The sequence below is a fragment of the Xenopus laevis genome, chromosome 2L (genome assembly GCF_017654675.1).
Source record: "Xenopus laevis strain J_2021 chromosome 2L, Xenopus_laevis_v10.1, whole genome shotgun sequence".
NCBI lineage: Eukaryota > Metazoa > Chordata > Amphibia > Anura > Pipidae > Xenopus > Xenopus laevis.
In genome coordinates, this window is record NC_054373.1 from 114,160,743 (window position 1) to 114,182,349 (window position 21,607).

The window sequence follows — 21,607 nt, forward strand, 5'->3', positions numbered from 1 at the left end:
TACAGAAGATCCGTAATTCAAAAAACCCCAGGTCCCAAGCATTCTTGATAACAGGTCCCATACCTGTACATAAAGGTCATGTAAAGACAAAAAAATAAAATCCAATTTTTATTTTCTTTAATGAAAAAGAAAGCTATTTCAAATATACTTTAATTAAAAATTGTGTACCATTTTTATGAGAAACCTGACTGTATTATGCAGTGAAAGTCTCCCTTCACTTACTGCTGTGGATAGGAATTGTCAGACAGTCTCTGATCTGCAGAAAAAAAATCATACTTATGAACAGCAGGGGGAGTCCCTGCCTTACTTCCCAGCCATGCAGAACTCAAGAAGCTTTGTTTGTTTCCCTGTAGAGCAGTTGGCGACTGTGTAGAGATTTGTATTGGATTTTATTTTTGCCTTTATTGTTTCCAACTCCAGCTGCAGGGACAAAGATCATGGAGCCAGATTTAAACAGATAAACTGGGATTCTATTTGGAGGATTATTTTGCCACTGGTTCTGCAGAGTTGGAGAAAGTATGTGTTAAACAATATAAAAAACTAAAAAATCCACATTAGATTACATGACAACACAACACATGACCCAGTGCAGTCTGTATATTCTGATTATTAATCAGTTTTGCTCTATCGGCTTCTGGCAGATATTATTTGACTTGTGCTGTTTTGATAATTTATGATGATCCCTAAGCTTAGACTCCCAACCGCAGGTATTAGATGCAAAATGGCCATCTCAATAGTAAGCTAGCTTTAGCTCATTCCACATGATAGTAACATTTACACCGCTGTTTTATAGGTACCACCCATGTCTCACAATTGTTTTATTTAAATAACCAGCTGTGTGTGGCTGAGATGTCTGAAGATGCAGCAGGTACTTTAAAATAAGATATCAGACAGTCCTCTGACGATAAGATTTGGAAGCAGCACCCTCCTGGGACAATTTTCTCAGCTTCTAGTCTTCAAATTGTCTAGGTGTCAACTTAGCAATGTGGATGCTGTCAGGGTTGATTTTTATTTTTCCTTGTAATACTAGCCACTTTATTCAAATAACAATGGGCAGGAAAATGTAATTTCTTGTTACGGGATAATTACATATTGGACATCTATTGGAGGGCGTTTGCTTTTTACTTTGTTTATGTCTTTTTGCTATTAATATTTTTACTGGGTTAACTAGCAAACATTACACAATTGTAAAACATCTCTCCAGTTCAATAGCAGGAAACCTAACTACCTTTATTTTCAAATGCTCTCGAGCTTCTGTTCTGCAATATTCCTCCCTAAAACTAATGCTAGATTGTTTTATTTAGAAGCACTTAAAGGAGAAGAAAAGCTCCAAGACAATTTATTGCCAACAGATTAGCCACAATAGTGCAAGCTATAACGCTATATTTATTCTGCAGAATGCTTTACCATACCTGAGTAAACAGCTCTAGACACTGCCTCTGTTTGTTTAGGATGGAAGCTGCCATATAAGCTTTGTGTGACACCACTTCCTGCCTAAGTCTCTCCCTGCTCACTTACAGCTCTGAGCTCAGATTACAGCAGGGATGGGAGGAGGGAGAGGAACAAACTGAGCATGCTCAAGCCCTGCCCTAGAGTTTATGCTGACTGACCCAAATGAATGTAAAAAATAAGGTGCTGAGAATCTTTATCTTATGTTGGATTAAACTTTCAGTGTAAGTTGTACTTGACAACATAGCTGCACATCATTTTTTACTACAGCAAATTCCATTGATAGATGAGTTAAATAAATAGATAGATTACATTAAATAAATAAGCAAGGCCTTTTAAGATACTTAGGGATAAGTCATTTTTTATCATTGTGTAGGAAGGTGTTAAATGCATACTTAATAACACTCTGGACAAGAAAAGCCATACTATAACTTAGTACCATGACTTCCGTTGATAAGAGCTCTAGTATCATACCTTCCAGCTAAGGGTAGAGGGTGACATTTTTGCTTGGGAAGGAAATCAATAAAAGGCTTTCTACTAGATAATTAGTAATGATATATTAGTATATAGAAGCAGAAGGGGGAGGGGCTAAGCCTTCCTTGATCTTTATTATTTTTCCCCTATGATTTCAGCATTCCCCATTTTAAAAATTTGGGTGTATGGTCATGCCAGTATCTGCCAGACTATGTCTATCCATACCACTGGAAAGCCTCACATTCTTAGGTTAAACAGGGAGCTTTTAAAGGTAAAGAAATGGGATCTATTCCGTTAAGCTTGGGACATGGTCTTTTTCTGTAATTTGGATTATTATAATTTGGAAAGACTAATTACAAAATATTTTAATATTTAATAAGCCCAATAGAATTGCTTTGCCACCAATATGGATTCATGCACCATCAAGTACAAGGTACTGATTTATTATTACAGAGTAAAAGGAAATCATTTTTAAAAGTCTCCCTATGGACCCTGTAGTACGTGTCCTTCCAGTAATTCAGGTTTCCAGATAAGAGGTCCCATATTAGTATATTTAACAGCATCCATGAGCTACTTATACTATATCTATTTATTATTCCACAGATTCTCATGACGCAGTGCTGAGATTTAATTCTGCACCAACACGGAACTATGAAAAAGATGTCGGAAACAAAACCACGTTGCGAATTATAAATTCTCAGGTAACCTTGTATTCTGATTCTTACTAAAAAGGGTAACAAATATTAGAAGGTTGCACTGATTACAAGCCATACTAATAGGTGTTAAATATCCCTTTCAAATATTGGCTGTAAAGGTATACAACCTGTTAACAGATAACAGATCTTTCCATAATTTGGATCTCCATATTAATTAATTATATCTTAGTTTGGATATTATACAAGGTAATTTTATTATTACAGAGAAAAAGGAAATCATTTTTAAAAATGTGGATTATTTGGATACAATGAAGTCTATGGGAGATGGTCTTTTTTCTAATTCAGAGCTTTCTGGATAACGGGTTTCCAGATAACGGATCCCATACCTGTACATGAAAAGTAATATGTCATATGCAAGATTTGTCATACAGTTAATAATTATATGATGAACTCAGTGTATAGCTTTTCAGAGAATGACACCTCTTTACACTCACAGAATGGAAAACTGATTACACTTTAAAATGTGCCCTGATCAACCTGAGCTGTGCTGAGTTACACCCCCAATTGTCCTAACCCCAACCACCTTTTAGAAACTTGTGCCACTATCATCCACACATTGGCAACTTGCCATGATATGGGAAAGAATCAGCCCAAAACAAAAAAATATATTCTTTCCAAATGTGCTTGCTCTGAGCAATTGTACCGAAAAATTCCATTCCATATATAATACCATATAATTAAAGAAGATTACCCAGTTTTTGGCACCTGAAATGGCTTTAGATACCATGCATGGATTACAAATAGGGATGCACCAAATCTAGGATTCAGTTTGGGATTCGGCTGAATCCATGGGGGAAATTTACTTACCTCCGAAAATCCACCAGCGCTGGCTTTGCGCACATCGCAACACTTTGCGGCGTAAATTCACCTAGACAACGCTAATTCACGAAGATCCAAAGTTGCGCACAGGGTATCGAACGCTTGTGAAGTTGTGCTAGCGATAATACGATCAGTACAATGGACGTATATGTTGCAGCAAAAACATTACACTACACAAGCCGAGGGAACCTTAATAAAATTATATAGAGTTGTTATATTGCCCTACACATGTGCCCACAGTATAGTTTATGTGCCATATGTAAGGAAATATAAGTACCCCAAAAAAAATTACGATCTTTTTCCTATCACCCTGAAAAAGGAAAAGACGCTAGCGTTTTTTGGGACTTAGAAAAATGTAGCACTTTGCCTGGTCTGAGATGGCGAAGTAAACTCTGGCGCAAGAGGTAACCTTCAGGAAAATCCGCATCTTAGTATATAAGCGTAGTTACGTCCATTCACCAGTGCGAAAAGTTGCCTGGCATTAGAGTGCGAACTAGTGCTACAGTCTAACTCCTTCACTAGCGAAATCACGCCAGGGACCCTTAGCAGTAACGGAACTATGGGGAGGCGGGCCCGGTTGCAGACCCACCCCGGAAGCAGTTTTTTGTGCACGGAAGCAGTTTTTTCAGCGTTTTCACGCTCGCGCAGACTGCCGGTGGGCTTGCAGGGGGTGCAGACCCTGGTGCAATTGCACCTCCTGCTCCCCCGTTAGTTCTGCCACTGACCCTTAGTAAATCGGCGGAGTAAATTTGCCCCCTTGTTTCTGGCTAAATGGAATCCTAATTTCCATATGTAAAATAGGGGAAAGTGAAATCATGTGACTTTTCATCACAATGCAAGGAAGTAAAATAGTAAAAAAAAAATCCACGTTTTCCTTTCCAGCCCCTAATTTGCATATGCAAAATAGGATTCCGATTTGGTTCAGTATTCAACCAAATCTTTCACGGAGGATTTGGGGATTCGGCCAAATCCCAAATAGTGGATTTGGTGCATCCTCAGTTACAAACTACTGCATCCTGGGTCAAACTCATATAGGAATTCTCTGGTTCGTCCTGCAGGATTTTATGTAGCACCTTATTTCCTGCAATGCAGTACTGCCCTATGTTTTCAAGAATAAGAACAATAAGTGCCATGTTCAAACTGTGAACAAATACAGACACAGTACTTTTACTTACGCTCATTGTATAATGTCACATAGTATTGAAAAGTAGTGATGGGCGAATCAGTGGCGTTTCACTTCACCCAAAAATTCATGAATGTACCATAAAATTTGTGAAACAGCGAAAAATTTGTGAAACGCATTAAAGTCGATGGGTGTCAAAATAAATTTGACGTGCGACAATTTTGACTTTTGACAATTTTGAAACGCGTCTATTTTGTCCAAAAGCATTAAAGTCAACGACCATCCGAATAATTTTGATGCGCGAGATTTTATGCGTGCAACGATTCTGATGCGTGCCAATTTTTTTTGTTGTGGCGGAGTTTTTGCTGGTGCATTTTCGCTGAAGTTTCGCACATGTATTCACTGGCAGTGAAACGTGGAAATTTGCGGCGAATCCATGCCTGGCGAATTTATTCACCCGTCACTAATGATAAGTATAACTCCTTATTTTAAATACTGTCCACCCTTATATTTACATTTTTAGGCTCTCATGAGTAGGACCCTCACCATTCTTGATACTCTCTAAACAGTCTGCGGGTGACAATAATGCATTATGAATAACCGTTAGTATTTTGAGAAATGGCTGTTGCCCTTTGTTCATTTCAGATATGTCTGCTCTTCTTCTTGATGTAAATTGTTACTTTTCAGACCTGCTGCTGGTGCTCACTGTTTTTGTAGTTCCAATTTATGGGTACAGTTTTATATCTTTTATACTGTTACAATGAAAACCTCATCCTGCGGCTTCTGGAGAATTTTACTGATAGAGTTAGAGTGACACCCAGTGGTTATTGTGCAAACAACTGGCTCAAATAGCCTGACAGTAGTACAGTATGGGACCTGTTATCCCGAATGGTCGAGACCTGGGATTTTCCAGATAATGAATCTTTCTGTAATTTGGATCTTCATACCTAGGAAATCAAGTAAACATTAAATAAACCCAATAGGCTGGTTTTGCTTCCAATAAGGATTAATATTATCTTAGTTTGGATTAAGTACACGGTACTGTTTTATTATTACAGAGAAAAAGGCAGTAATTTTTAAAAATGTTCATTATTTGGATAAAATGGAGCCTATGGGAGCCAGCCTTTCTGTAATTCGGAGCTTTCTGGATAACAGGTTTCCAGATAACGGATGCCATGCCTGAAATATTTAACTACTAAATATTTGATACCTTTTTTAATAAGCGTTACATACAAGATTTCAATGATAATGCTTCAACTGAGTATTCTAAATAGAATAGGAGATTTAGGGGGTTATTTACTGAACTCACAAAAAATCCTGATTTTTTTTTTTATTATAAAATCTGACTTTTAAAAAAATCACGAATTTTTTGGAATTTTAAACCCTGAGGATGGAAAAGTCAGAATCTGAAAATTCTGTATCTCAGACCTGTCGAGGTCAATGATTTTTTGATGCGCGCTGGGTTTTTGTGCAATGCCCCGAAGTTTTCGGGTGAAAATGTAATAATAAATAAGCGTAAAAAACCAAGGCATCGGAGTTTGTAGCAGAAAATATTGAGATAAATTCGGACTTGATAAATAACCCCCTAAAAGTGGGGGTGTCACACTGATAGAAATGCATAAATGCCCCTGTTTGCATTTTTTATTTCCCCAGAAACAGATGTGCAGCTGACATTATTATTTATCACACATTTCTCAGAATACATTGCAGTGCTTTACTGCTTTCATTCACTCCTTTAACGTCAGTATCCGCCCCCATTGGAGGTTATAATTTGATTTTCTTATCACAGTCACACAAGCAAGAAATCACACTAGGGAAATGATATCAGTAGCCAATTTATTTCCTGTGTGTTTCTGGACTGTGAAAGGAGATGGAACCACCAGGAAGAACATCCAAAGAACTAGCACTACAGGCAGCAACACTACTACCATGCTCCGCTACAGCTTCTTCCTAGACACTTATACAAATGCTCAGCATTATATGTATAACTGTCTAGAGGTCTTGTATTAATCAGGCGCTCTGTCCATTATTGAATTAAAACATAACAATATCTGCCTTTGTTTTAGCCGTAACTGCTTCACAAAACTATCACACAAAAACTACACAAAAAAGGCCAATTAAAAATTGTCTTAAAATATCACTGTCTGCAAGACTGTAGAAGTTAATACAAAGGAGATCTATTCCTCAGGGTTTCCCACAAAGTACAGTGAAATGTAGAAACAAAGATTCTCCAACACAGAAATGGTTTTATTATGCTGACTGCTCTAAGGGCAGCTGTGGATGAATTTGGAGAGTTTTCTTGTGCTAATGATGCTCCTCTGCGAGCTCCAACATTCCTCCCCACTCCTGTAAAGTAAGGAACTGTTTTGTGTTTTATAGTTGGATTCTAACAGCAGCACTGGCATGCAGATTTATAGATCCTGTATTCTCTTAGTGCATTGCTTTGAGTCATCAATTGTGTCTGACAAACTCATCTGCATAATTCTACCACAAAAAAGGACTGTGATCAATCTGTACTGAAACAGGACAAGAAAGCATTTTAACAGAGCTGTGACACAGATGAGTGCAAGTTAATTAAATATAATAGGAACCTATCTATTAGTAATATATTATTATCCAGAATGCTTGGAACCTGGGGATTTCTAAATAAGGGATCTTTTCATAATTTGGATCACCATGCCTTAAGTCTGCTAAAAACCATTTTAACATTGAGGGGGTTATTTACTAAAGTATGGTGAGGCTTTTTGGGGCAAGCCTGGAAAACCTCGAATTTTTCATGATTTATTAAAGCTCGATGCTGCAAAAAGCCTAAATCCATAAATTCTGCCATCTCAGACCTGCTGAGGTAGTGTATAATTCAGTGTCAGAGGTCCTTATCCTATTTGGAAGTTTCAGTGGTCTGTGCTGGAGTTAGGCTGAAAATCCGACCATTTTGGCCAAAAATTCTAAAAAATCAGGCTTTCCAGGAAAAAGCCAGAAAAAATTGAGCGATTTGGGGAAAAAAACCCTGAAAAAACTGAACTATTCAGGCTTTTGCTCGAGTTTTTACCCAAACTGATTACATTGAGCTTTTTTAATAAAAAAATAAGATAATATCGGGTATGGGAGTTGGTTGTGGTTTTTTATTTAAATAATGAGATAAATTTGGATTTTAGTAAATAACCTTATAAATAAACCCAATTAGGATTGTCTTACCTCCAATATGGATCCATGCAGCTTCGTTACCATCAAGTACAGTTAAGTATAAAACTATAATTACAAATTGACAGATAAAAGACTATTAAGACAGATAAAATATTTCCCTGGTTATTTTTCAACCATTTAATCTGTAGGCAGAATATATATTAAATATAAATATTGCTATAAAAATACTTGTCTGTCCCGTGTCTTATCCTGTCATACTAATCACATTTATATATTATAAAGCAGGGATGCATTAAAAATATTTGGCGGGGAACACATTTGTTGTTGTTGCTGTTAGTTTCTTGAAGGACCAAATTAACTTTTTATGGTATGTTCCATTTATATTTGTCTAATAGATATTTAGAGGTGAATGGAGAAGTAAACAGAACCTTATTTCTACTTGTCTCTGTCCCATTCTCCCATTTTATCTACATTTTAGAAAAACAACAGTGAGATGATAATATTCTAGTGTGGAATTTTTTTTATTTGAAATCCATTATATATTATATTTAACATTGAAAAATAAAATGTTTCTATATTAGAAAATTAGGCCTTATACTAATTATTGTTAAACTATCCCCAAACCTGGGGAGAAAAAAAGGGCAAACAATTATCAGACGCAGTCAATTCCCAGACTTTTTTTTTTTATGATGGGACTAAGGTAGAATGAAATGAACGAGATAGACAGGCCCATGTGCACCAAGATAAATGCAATCAGATAAGTGGCTATAACCTTTTTAAAAATCAAGTTATATGAAGTGGTAAACAAGTGATCTTACTTTCTATCCAGTCTAGTAAAAGGATTCCTCTACATATTATTATCATCCTATATCCCTTATATATTATTCAGCTCTTTACACTGGTTCCTTTTCATGCTTGATAATAAAAATAACTATAATGTTGTTTTTATAAAAATATGAAAATGTTGATATGTAAGGCATTGTGTGTTACTGAGCAGAAGGAAAAGTGAAACTGCTTTGTGCTCACGAGGCCATTGTTCTTCATTGCAGATTCTTACCAACCCAAACCACCATTTTACTGACAGCTCCCTATATAAAGATGTCACTTTAATCGCTTGGGACCCCTCTCCATATTATGCAGATCTTCACATGGTGAGATAGATTCTTTTGATAATGTCAAGATTGTAAAATACAATATTCTTATGGCAATTTCTCATAAGCTAAGGGTTCTTTTTATAGTGGTACCACAAGCCAGACTACAACCTATTCCCTCCGTACGAGAAACATCGTAAAAGGAATCCGGACCAGCCCTTTTATATTCTTCACCCAAAATTCACATGGGAGCTGTGGAAGATAATTCAGGAGAACAGCGACGAGAAAATACAGCCCAACCCTCCCTCATCTGGATTCATTGGTACGTTAGTTCAGCTCATTGATTGAGAACGACTTGTGCTTTTTATAATTGCATTTCACAGCTTTTAGTTTTAACCTCAAGAGCGAAGTTTAATGGCCCCTATTGATTAAAATATAATTCTATTAAGGAAAATTAAAGCTCTCCACCACACAAGCAGGTGCTGAAATATTTTGTTAGTGAGACGGTTTACTTCAGTGTAGTCATTAATTAACATTGAACAAGGTTATTGTGCCCAAGGGTACATTAAGAATGCTATGAACCTTACAAAGCAGGAATTATAAATCCGATTTTAGAAAACAAGTGCAACTAAAATGTAACATATTACTCACGAGTCACATAAAATGGATATATTGTGGGTAAACAGCATTTACTTCCCAGAATGATATGGTACTTTTTTGCAGTTCTTGGCTTGAAAATGTCTTTAAAGGGGACCTGTCGCCCCAAAAAAATATTCCAAATACTATTCTATGACATTAGTCAAGCAAAATAAACTTTAATTACTCTATATAAATTATTTGAATCTTGTTTTGTTCGGTCTGGGAAGTCCTAATTATAGCAAGCAGGCAAGCGCCATTTTGTGGACACTGTTATTAAGATAAGCCTTGCATCATCTCAGAATATTTGATTGACAGCTGAGATTTTTAAATGAGTTTACAACAGCTATGAATGCTTTAAAAAAAAAAAAATTTGGATTTCATGTTTAATTTGAAAAAGGACTTTTATTATACAGCTTTTTATGTCAGGGTGACAGGTCCACTTAAAAGAATTGTTCAGTATAAAAATAAAAACTGGGTAAATAGATAGGCTGTGCAAAATAAAAAATGTTTCTAATATAGTTAGTTAGGCAAAAATGTAATGTATAAATATAATTATATAACATAATAGCCAGAACACTACTTCCTGCTTTTCAGCTCTCTTGGTTTACACTAACTGGTTACCATCAGAGACTTGAGGGGGGGACAACATGGGTCATATCTGTTGCTTTTGAATCTGAGCTGAATGCTGAGGATCAATTGCAAAATCACTGAACAGAAATGTACCATGTGGCCCCCCTTCAAATCACTGACTAACTCAGAGTTATAGAGCTGAAAAGCAGGAAGTAGTGTTCAGGATATTATGTTACACATCCAGTCACTCCAGCCTTTATACATTACATTTTTGCCTAACTAACTATATTAGAAACAAGATTCGGCCGAATACTGAACCGAATCCGAACCCTAATTTGCATATGCAAATTAAGGCTGGGAAGGGAAAAACATTTTCTACTTTCCTGTTTTCTGACAAAAAGTCACACAATTTCCCTCCCCGCCCATAATTTGCATATGCAAATTAGTATTTGGTTCGGCCAGGCAGAAGGATTCCGGCGAATCCTGCTGAAAAAGGCCGAATCCTGAACCGAATCCTGGATTCGGTGCATCCCTACTAAAATGTTGTGTTGCAGATCGAAGAGAGTAACTCAATTTCATAACAAGGTTCACAACATTCACAGACATACAAACAGACACGTTTTGGTATTGTTTTAATAAATCTGCTGTGAGATACACTGAGTACAAGGAACAATTCACATGAAAATGCTTTGTGTATTGTGTATACATGAACATTTCAACCAACTATTTTACATTCCATTTAGCTTCATGTACTGGAATTTGTTGCCATGTACTGAACTGACATTTAAAAAAAATCACACATCTCACACAGTATTTGCAAGTATAATTCTCACCAGTAATACAAAACGTAGTGTGAGCAGCCATAATGGGATTTACTGATAGAAAGAGCATCTCTACAGGTTAACTAATAAATATGAAACACAATAGCTGATAAGTGTCAAAGGCAAGATGAGGCCATGCATAAAATGAAAGTTGTGCCAAAGCAATCAAATTGCTCCTAGGAAACCCACATTTTAAGGAAAGAATACCTGTCTTCTCCTCTTCTACAATACTAATGTAGAGGTCTACTGCCAGCAAACATCCAGGCTCTCAGCAATAACATTTACTCGATAAGCTGTAGCTCAGTGCAATACATTCTGAGATTTATCCCATTCCATCATCAGGAGGGTAGTGACGTTTAAAACTACTCTAGTAGGTTCTCTTTAATAATGGCCATTCCCATTTTCCAGATTTCTTCACTCTTGTATGGCCAGCTAGAAATGGTCTCCTTAAAGGTACTAGAAGGATGCAGAGCTTGGAGTTCTTTTCATAGATTTTGTTATTAGAAAGTTGATTCTTACCCCCTTAATAGTTGAGTGAGATAATTTGCAATTCATTACATTTTAGCCTCAGTAAAATACTATGAAGGTAGGAGCAGCTGATATTTTTGTAATTACATAAGAATTCTTCTCTAAGATGCACTGGAAAATTTTGCCACAAAAAAGTCCATTGCTTTCAATATATTTTGCAAGAAAAACGTTGCTACCCATTGATTTTAATGCATTTCGCCAGTTTTCAATGTTTTTCAATATGTTCGGCAAATCGGACAGATTAGCTCATCACTACTAGTTATTTATTCATATAACTACCTTTGGGTAGGCATATTCAAAGGCCCATACTTAACTTACTTGTTAAAAGAAATACTTACATTGCCTAATGGACATATAAGGAAATGATTTGTAGATGCACCATTGATTAAATCAGCAAAAACGACTTGCAAGCATCTATTAGTTGTTAGATATTGATATGTGTAACTTCCATTGAATAGCACTTTATGTCATGTATAAGAGAGATTTCCTAACCAAGTTTTTTGAGGCAGACCCAGATAGTATTCATGAAGAGGCATAACATATCAAGATCAGTCATTAATCTTAACATTAGGGCCGCCATCAGGGGGGTACAGTCGTACCAGGCCTAAAGTGGGCCCAGCTGTGCTGCCCTTTTTTAATTAGCCAGGCCCCCCTCGACAGCGCTGAAGTGATGTTCCAAACGATAAAAAGTCGAATTCCCAAAGATGCGAACTGAGCCGAAGCTGCAAAAAGACCCGAAGCCACGAAGTTGAAGTCCCAAAGCCATGATTTTTTTTTTAACTTGTAAGGGGGCCCTGACTACCAATGTTTATTAAAAACTTTTATGGGGGGCCCTGGTGCCAATGTTTTTTCTTTCAACTTAAAGGGGGACCCTGACCACCAATGATTTTTTTTTAGCTTGTAGGGGGGCCCTGACCAATTCATGAAATGGTGAAAATTTGCTGAAATACTTTGAAGCCTATGAGCGACAAAAACTTTTTTGATGAGTGACACATTTTTTTCCCACCCATTGGAGTCTACGGGCATCATTTTCACACACTTTTTGCCCGTCACGAATGTAAAGTCTTTCCTATGTGTTTTTCCATAAAAGGATATTTTATTTTAAAAATGCGTAGCATATGTGCCATATTATGTGAGTATTTGCAGTCAAGTTCAAGTTAAAACTAAAAATATGATAGTTTAATGGGGTTAACATGATTTAATGGGGTTGTGGAAACGTTCATTAAGTACAATCCTATCATACTTTGATTTCTTTCCTTTAAATGTTAAGATGGTAGACAAGTCGTTTTATGTCTTAGTCCACAGTCTCCAAAATATTAACATATCTAAGTAACATAATCAATATCAATATTACAATACATACAGGGACAGTAATACAGTATCCCATCCATTATGTGTGACCAAACAAAACACACAATATGCTTTATGCACTACATTAAATTCTTTGTGACAGCACAAAACAGAAGTCATACTTTCTAAATTGTTGGATAAATTAACCACAGTAAAACTATTTGTAATAAAAATGCTGGAAACCGTTGAAAGGACTGTGAAATGAGACAGAATTACAGTAGGAGCATACTTTTCAAATGCAGGTTTTTTTTTTCAAAATATATAGACAAGTAACATAAAATACAATAATTATATTTTATCCACTGTGTTTGTTTGTATTTGTTATATACATTGACTTTCAAAAGTTGTCAGCTCTTGTTCTTCACTCACGTTTTCTTGTGTTGATTTTTTTCAAATATACACAAATTCTGGATTCGGGCATGATTTAAAAAAAGAACAATTGTGGTTTCTCTGGAATAGTAGAAATAAACTCAAAATAATTTATTTACAGTAACATGACATTGTTTTATGTTATAACATAATCTTTAAAAAAAAAAAACAAATGCCATTTTCATAAATAATTTATCCTCACACTTTCAGATTTTGCGGCATTAATAGAACATGGTACATCTCTCCACTCCTCTGCCCCAGTTGTGCACACTGTTCTGTGGTCATCTGGAACATTCTTCCAAGCAGGTTTCCACTTGTTCAAACTGGTTAGATGTTTCTTTAAAAACTCAGTTCAAGGATTTGGCCTTTTTCAACAGGATTCGGATTCGGCCGAATCCTTCTGCCTGGCCGAACCGAATCCTAATTTGCATATGCAAATTATGGGCAGGGAGGGAAATTGCGTGACTTTTTGTCAGAAAACAAGAAAGTAGAAAATGTTTTTCCCTTCCTAGCCCTAATTTGCATATGCAAATTAGGGATTGGATTCGGTTTGGTATTCGGCCGAATCTTTCACAAAGGATTTGGGGGTTTGGCCGAATCCAAAAATGTGGAATCGGTGCATCCCTAGAAATCAGAATAGGAGTGTTCTCATACTGTACAATGCCTGGGTATACTAATTCAAAGTCAATGGTAGACATGATGATTGCATTCCCTTCCCAAGTCCTGTGTTAAAATATAGGATAGTGATCCAGTGATACATTGTGAGTAAATAGGGCTGTACAGTCCAGCATAGTGGCATGTTGTATTTTAATAGAAGCCTTGTTGATCAAACAGAATAGAAGAATAGCTGTACGATTGTCTTAGGTAAGAATGTGGGACAGAATTGTTCTAAAATATGGATGGGATACTTTGAACCAAGTAGAATGCAGCTGACTATGAGGATTGTGTAATAGTTTATCAGCATTTTATCCCAGGAAAAAAAAAGCCTAAGAATTGTCACATATTTTTCATGTGTCATTTCCCAGCAAGTTTAGCACATGGGTTTTATCATTAGCCAAACACATTGTAGGAAATTTTTTGAGCACAAACTTTATGCCAGTTATGTGCTGGTACACTTATTTTTACTTATATTTTGTTATTTTGATTTGGTTCTATAAATTTGGTATAGGTTTGATAACTGGCAAATGGCTGGAATGTGTAGATGATTAGCACAAGATGCCCTCATAGCAAATGTGTTGCTTTATCTTGGTCAGATGTTGTGTTTTGTTTCCATTTTGCTACAACAGGCACATAGGATTGTGTTGCATGTAATACGTTTATTTTATTGTAGAACTCTGTAGTATCTGCAAAGTATTTTGCCACCTCTCCTAGTTATTATTTTCAAGCATGTGTTATTATTCAGTCCCAAATACACACACACTTTAGGAATGGGTAGATACAGGCAGGTCTCTAATATTTCTTCTCCTTTACTTTACATTAGAAAAACGGCAGCATGTGACTGACATTTATCCAGTGCCTTAATGTGGTTTACATAGTTAGAAAACTACAACACTGTGCATTAAATTGCTGCTTCAGACACTCCTGATATAAAAACACAAGATCTTGCAAAACACATACATGGGTTTACAGTCTACAAGGAGAAAGCTTGTGTTCCTCAGAAAGTGTCCTGAGATACTGGGGTGCAATTTCACATAGTGATCCTTCTACATACACCATGGAATGAACGAACCTTGTATTGCCACTGCCTTCAACATCTTAAAGGCAAAATATCTCTATATTTCAAGAAACTGCCTCCTCTTTTATCTGGTACTGCTATGAAGACTGACCAAAAATTCCAATAATATACCACGTTCATGAAATGAAATGGTCCGTTGTAGCTTTAAGCATTTGATCAGATGGATCGTTGTCTTGTCTATGAATGCAAGGCATCTTGTCTATACTTCCACTATCAGGTATCTGAGTCTGTCCAGGGATTGCCACTGTATTGTTAAGTTTTTGGTTCATCTGGATGACGGTATAATTCGACTGACACATAGATTTCTCATCCATTGATGATGTAGGATGACAATGGAAAAGTGTTAGAAAGCATTTGTAGAACTAGAAGGAAAAAAGAAAAATAAGTTGCATTATGGATGTAATACATTTTATCGCTCACTCTAAATCTGTTACTATTTCTGTGGCTTTCACAAGTAAAGCAGAATTTAGCAAGTCTATGGGGCAAATTTACTAAAAGGCGTAGAGGACAGCTCTAACAAAGTTTTGCACCTTTTCACCAGGCAAATTTTTGCTTAGGCGAGCGATCGTTACTCCGCAAATGAATCAAAGGGCAGATTTACTTAGGTGTGAATTTTTGTCAGACATTAATTTGCAGCGCAAGTGCTTATTCATCAAAATGCAAAGTTACGTCTCGCCAGACAAACTAATAAAGAGATATATATGACCTATATGAACCCGCCCTATTCAAATTGACCTTAGCAAAAGTGTGTTAACGTAGTTTCGCTAGGCAGAAATGAAAGCTTGTGAAAGTTTGCGCTAACGAATTTTTGCTGCCGATGCTTCACCAGTGAAAATTCATAGTGAACTTTCACTAGCTTTACTTACTGCCTAACAAAACTTGGTTAACACACTTTCACTAAGGTCAATTTTAATAGGACTTGTACATATAGGTCATATATATCTCATTATTAGTAATGTTGGTGAAATTGCTTGAAGTGGCCACTTATTATTAAAAATGTCCAAGGAAGCAACATAAAGACAAAAGAGATCATCTAATGTCCTAGACATGAGCCCACCTAAAAACAAATATGGCTTGACCTTCAAATGGTTATAAAAAATGACAGTTAAAACTTTTCAACATAATCCCACTTTAAAATATGAAAAAACGCCAGCATTTTTTCTTTTTTTTTATGACTTTTCGGCATACAGGATATGATGTCACTGACATAAGATTGTGGAGGATGTAGCTTCATCTTATCAGTTTGCAAGGTATAACCTGGTGAAGCAGACTCTGGCAAAAAGGGAAACATAGTGGAAAATTCGCACTTTGATGAATTTGCGGAGTAAAGACCATTCGCCTGAATGAAAATTAGTCTGGCAAAAGGGTGTGAAAATTCTCCTTTTAGTAAGTTGGCAATGTCCATGCAAAGTGTTGTTTTGGCGAATTTTTGCTAGCGATGGCCACTTCGCTCTTTAGTAAATTTGCTCCAAAGTGTATATTTTGCACCATATTACCTTTTTATCGCCAGAGTCGGCTCGCGCTGATGAATTTTCGCTGGCAACACTTCACCAGGGGTTATTTTATTTATTATAATACTCAAGTTTCAGTGAGTCATTTGACCGAAATGACATCACCAAGCTCCGAATATAACAGATAGCATCACTAAGCACCGTTTAGATATAATACACAAAAGCCATGAATATCTTGTAAATTATATCCTTATAAACGGTGAGTTCTGATGTCATCAGTTATAAACGCTGAATTCTGATGTCATTTCTCTCACACAACTCACTGAAACTTGTGTATGTGTGTATTATAATAAATAAAGTACCCCCAGTTGCAGAATATGAGGATATTAGAGGATACCTCTGAGTTACTCCTCGGTAACTTATAATATCCTTATAATTTACAAAAGGGGGTACTTTATTCACTATATAATCTACAGGATAATTATGGCTTTTATTTTCACATTAGAATTACAGTGTAACTTGCAACCAAAATAAATATGCTATGTTTTATTTTGCCTTTCTGTGTTTCTTTAGGTATCCTCATCATGATGTCCATGTGCCAGACGGTGCACGTGTATGAATATATTCCTTCCTACAGGCAAACAGACCTGTGTCACTATCATGAACAATACTATGATGCAGCTTGTACCCTGGGAGCCTACCACCCGTTACTGTATGAAAAAATGCTCGTCCAAAAGATTAATCAAGGGACAGAAGACAATCTTCTGAGAAAAGGGAAAGTAATATTACCAGGATTCAGCTCTATACATTGCCCAATAAAGGATCACATTACATAAGATGGGGGGTGGGGTGCATTGTTATTAAAAAAATCATGTGCAATAATTTGCTACTGTTGAAATGTCAACTAAAATACTTGAAAAAAGAATTACTGAGACCCAACGTAATTGGTCTTTAAACTGATTGGTGGACATCTAAATGTCTAACCGAGCCATGGACGTATATATAATTGCTTTGCGATGAGTAAAGCAAAGCTTAGCTGATGGTTGATGCAAGTTGGTGTTATTTAGGCAGAAGTCAATATTCTATTGTGGATCAGAAAGGAATTCTTTGGTTGGTTTATAATGTGCCATTTTGTTAAACTATTATTAGGAAACAGTTCTCATTTGTATTGGTAGTATACGTTATAGCAAGCCTAGAGTAACTCAGCAGATGCCCATGTGACCTACTGTAGTTATTGTTCAGATGACCACCTGACCAAGTTTTTTTCACAGTACTAGTCATTTGTACATACATTTTATGTAACTGCTAGGTAGATCAGGTTTGTTAGTCACTGTAGAGAAGTGGCATAAAAAAGTACATTTTAAAAAGTCCTAGTTTCCCCACCTTTTCTCCATCAATTAAATCATATTTTAAGCATGTTGTCGAAAGGAAGCACTGTGCTCTGGCTGTATGAGCTGCTGTAGAACTGGGTGCAAATATGGGTGCAAAGGTCCATTCAAGAACCGGCAGTAAACATTTCTACCAAACAGTAGCAGTAATATGTTGCTGCTGTCTAATGAATGTATTTTCCCAGCTAATCTGTGAAGCCTCCTGTGTACCCTAAAAGTTTTTTTTAATTCTTTTTAGACCATCTTAAATTTATTAACACTACCTCTCACTTCACCCTATAGATATGCTACAGGATGATCTGAAGGGCTAGTTTAAAGGATCAGCAGAACCAAACAATGAAATGGTCCAATTGAATTAAAATTATTTTACCATTTTGGATTCAAGAGCTGGGCACATATTTATTCATATCTTAAACAAAATTGGCACCTGGTCTATTGTGTTGGCTATGAATGCCCTATAGGATGAAAACAAAGGCATTTTAAAACAAAAATATCACAATTATTGGGTTGTCGTCTCACTGCTGATAGATTGCAAGTAGGGGCCTTTATTCTTCAGCTATACATTTGGGGCCTGACCCTTTGTAATGTGGTATTTATTGCTCCAAGCTCTGAGCTTCATATACACTAACTCCCCAGCATGTCTCTGCCTCATTGTCTTATGTTACCATTTCTTTAAGCGGAATATTTGTATTAAAAAACTCGTACATATAACCACATTTTTTGTTTACAGATATTAATAGATTTCTATCATCTCAGGAATCTATGCTATCTTCTCTGCTCTTTACATGCACCAAGCATTAATACTTAAATGTTTTTGAAAATTAGCAAACTGCTACCTAGCATGCCACCATTCAAGTAGAGACAGTTTCTGAAGGATTTGAGGAAATTATACTAAATTCAAATCAAGTACAGGACCTGACAGAATGAAAAAGTCACACAAAACCCACAGGAACAGGAAAGAAATAATGTGCTGCACTCAATTGCAATAAAGAACCATGGTGTAGGATAAGCTGGACATACTGTACTGCATGGTAAGTATTTTCATTAGAAGTGGGCCAGGCAAACATTCCATTGATGGGGGCATCTCTCCTGCAACTGACACTGTGGGGCTGGGGTTGAGGAACAGTTATTTTTGCATTTTCCAGGTCCCTGCTGCAGCAATTATTTTGCTCACAAATACGGACCTGGAAAATAAATGATATTCTGCCATTTCATGAGTGCAGTAGTGCAGGTTTGAAAGAATGGAAAGCTAATTGCATGATACCTAAGAACACTGTTCCTGTACATCCAGGCTGGTAGAATTGCTAATTCTTAGTACTCACAAAAATGTCTCCACTTGCTTCCTGTTATCAGCAGTTACAACTCTGTGCAACACCAGTATACCCAATAAAGAGTTCATTGACTCATCTTGGTTTAGAATGAGTTTTATCATTTAAACTTAAATTATAATAAGATTCACTGAGGTGTAAGGCCTCACAAAGAAATAGAACTGGATCAGAAAATCAGAATTCTAAAAGCCAAACTGTCAATATGGAATGTATATATATAATAATGTTATATATATATGTAGTATATATAAACCCAGTAGGATTATTTTCCTACCAGTATGAATTCATGCAGCTTAGTTACCATTGAGTACAATGTACTGTTTTATTACAGATAAAAAGGAAATCAATGTTTACCCCAAAAATAAAAGATAATTCTAATCAACTTTCCAATATACATTCATTACACATTCTATGGTGGTTTTTAAGTTATTAGTTTATATATATATTTATATATATATATATATATATATATATATATATATATATATGTATATATATATATATATATATGTATATATATATATATATATATTGCGACGGAAAGCAGTGTGTGTCCATTTTTATTCTCTGTTCTCAGATACAATGTAGGACAAGGCAGTTGATTAACCTGTCTTTGGGAACTAAGACTTTCGCAACACTGTTTCAAAAGTAACAGCCAGGAGTTAATTAAAAGCAATTGTTTTTACAAATATCTTTAAAGGCACTGACAATTTTTAATACACCTACATTGGAAAGTTGCTTAGAATTAGGATTAGAATTAGAATTTTAATTTTGGATTTGACTTGCCCTTTAAAAATTAGAATTATTTGCTTAAAATAAACTCTATGAAAGATGGGCTTCTTGTGATGCGGAGCTTTCTGAATAACAGGTTTCAGGATAAGAGATTCCATACCTGTTTTCAACCATTGCTCTTTTATATTTAGTAGTATCTAGCGGAGATAAGTCTAAAGCTGGACTATGAGTATTTTTGAAAGCCACTCATCCAATGGGCTTCTTCAGTTCAACTGAGTGGTAGGGAATTCCCAGGCATTTTAAACCTAGAGATGTAAGTATAATACAGTCACCAAAGTTTAAACACAATTAAACTTATTCAGGTAGGTGTTATCTGTAACTCAAAGAATTGACCCCCCTGAATAAGTTCCGTGAAAACATTGTGATTGGATGTTGGTGACTATATGATCATTGAGGCTTTACAATGCTGGAGAATTCCCTATTACTCAGTGGAACTAGAGAAGCCACTTGGATGAGTGGTGAAACGTTTTCAAGAAAATCTAATTGCAATAGACTTGTTACTACTGGATACTGTGGATCATGGTTTGGATGAATGGAAACCTTTATTGATATTTGGTCCTGAACTTCCAGTGAATGATCGAATTCATTAAGTGAAAAGGTTTTCATATGTATCTAATGATATGAGCATACGAATGCCCTGAACAATGGCTGTTATACCCTATGTACCCTTCTGTATAGTGCAAGAGATTTCATGCATTACACTGGCACAGATTCATGGTACAGGTATAGGATCAGTTATGTGGAAACCCGTTATCCAGAAAGCTCTGAATTACAGCAAGGCCGTATCCCATTCAAAATTGTTATTTCCTTTTTATCGGTAATAATAAAATTGTGATACATACAGGTATAGGATCCCTTATCCGGAAACCCGATATCCAGAAAGCTCCGAATTACGGAATGGCTGTCTCCCATAGACTCCATTTTATCCAAATAATTCAAAATTTTAAAAATGATTTCCTTTTTCTCTGTAATAATAAAACAATAGCTTGTACTTGATCCCAACTAAGATATAATTAATCCTTATTGGAAGCAAAACCAGCCTATTGGGTTTATTTAATGTTTAAATTAATTTCTAGTAGACATAAGGCATGAAGACCCAAATTACAGAAAGATCTGTTATCCGGAAAACCCCAGGTCCCGAGCATTCTGGATAACAGGTCCCATACCTGTACTAAGATATAATTAATCCTTATTAGAGGCAAAATAATCCTATTGGGTTTATTTAATGTTTAATAGATTTTTTAGTAGACGTATGGTATGGGGATACAGATTACAAAAAGATCCCTTATCTGAGCATACTGGATAACTGGTCCCATACCTGTACCTGTTCCACTGAACCTATTTACACTGGTGCCAGAAATGCTCCTATATTTATGACATTTTGCAGTTCACTGGACTAACTAAAGTTTGGTGGATTAAATGAAAGCAAAGCTGTTTAAGTCAGTATAAATATAACATAGCATCACACACTTGAGTATTTTTCAGGGGTTTACTAACTAAACTGGTTCCCACAGCCCGTGCTGGCTTTGGGTTGGTATGTAAGCCCAGAGTATATGACATCTACATTGGGAGGGTTATCAAAATGTGAAATTAGAGCTCACCACAAATGGGTGAAAGTTAGGGTTCACAGGTTGATAAACATGCTTCTAAAAATCCCATAGGAATGAATCAAAAGTGTGTGAGTTTTTTTGTGGTGAGCTCTCATTTGACACTTTGATAAATCTGCCCCTTATTTAGTCTCTCCTATCACTTCTCTGTATGATTAACATTCTGCTTTTCACATGGTGGCGTTCTGCTTTTTACTCCGCCTTATTAACGTG

At 36.1% G+C, this 21,607-nt stretch overlaps 2 protein-coding genes across 2 annotated transcripts in view; one reads left to right on the forward strand and one right to left on the reverse strand.

The window, feature by feature from the left end:
• The window catches only part of st6gal2.L (ST6 beta-galactosamide alpha-2,6-sialyltranferase 2 L homeolog), a 97,501-nt gene extending 78,204 nt beyond the window's left edge, over nucleotides 1–19,297 (forward strand). The window contains exons 3-6 of the mRNA XM_018247054.2: nucleotides 2,527–2,624; nucleotides 8,775–8,876; nucleotides 8,964–9,138; nucleotides 16,853–19,297. Coding sequence (XP_018102543.1) covers nucleotides 2,527–2,624; nucleotides 8,775–8,876; nucleotides 8,964–9,138; nucleotides 16,853–17,115 — 638 coding nt within the window. The 3' untranslated portion in view covers nucleotides 17,116–19,297. The remainder of the gene's footprint in view (nucleotides 1–2,526; nucleotides 2,625–8,774; nucleotides 8,877–8,963; nucleotides 9,139–16,852) is intronic.
• The window catches only part of tmtops2.L (tmtops2 L homeolog), a 101,273-nt gene continuing 93,304 nt past the window's right edge, over nucleotides 13,639–21,607 (reverse strand). The window contains exon 5 of the mRNA XM_018247055.2: nucleotides 13,639–15,190. Within this exon, the coding sequence (XP_018102544.1) occupies nucleotides 14,945–15,190 (246 nt within the window). The 3' untranslated portion in view covers nucleotides 13,639–14,944. The remainder of the gene's footprint in view (nucleotides 15,191–21,607) is intronic.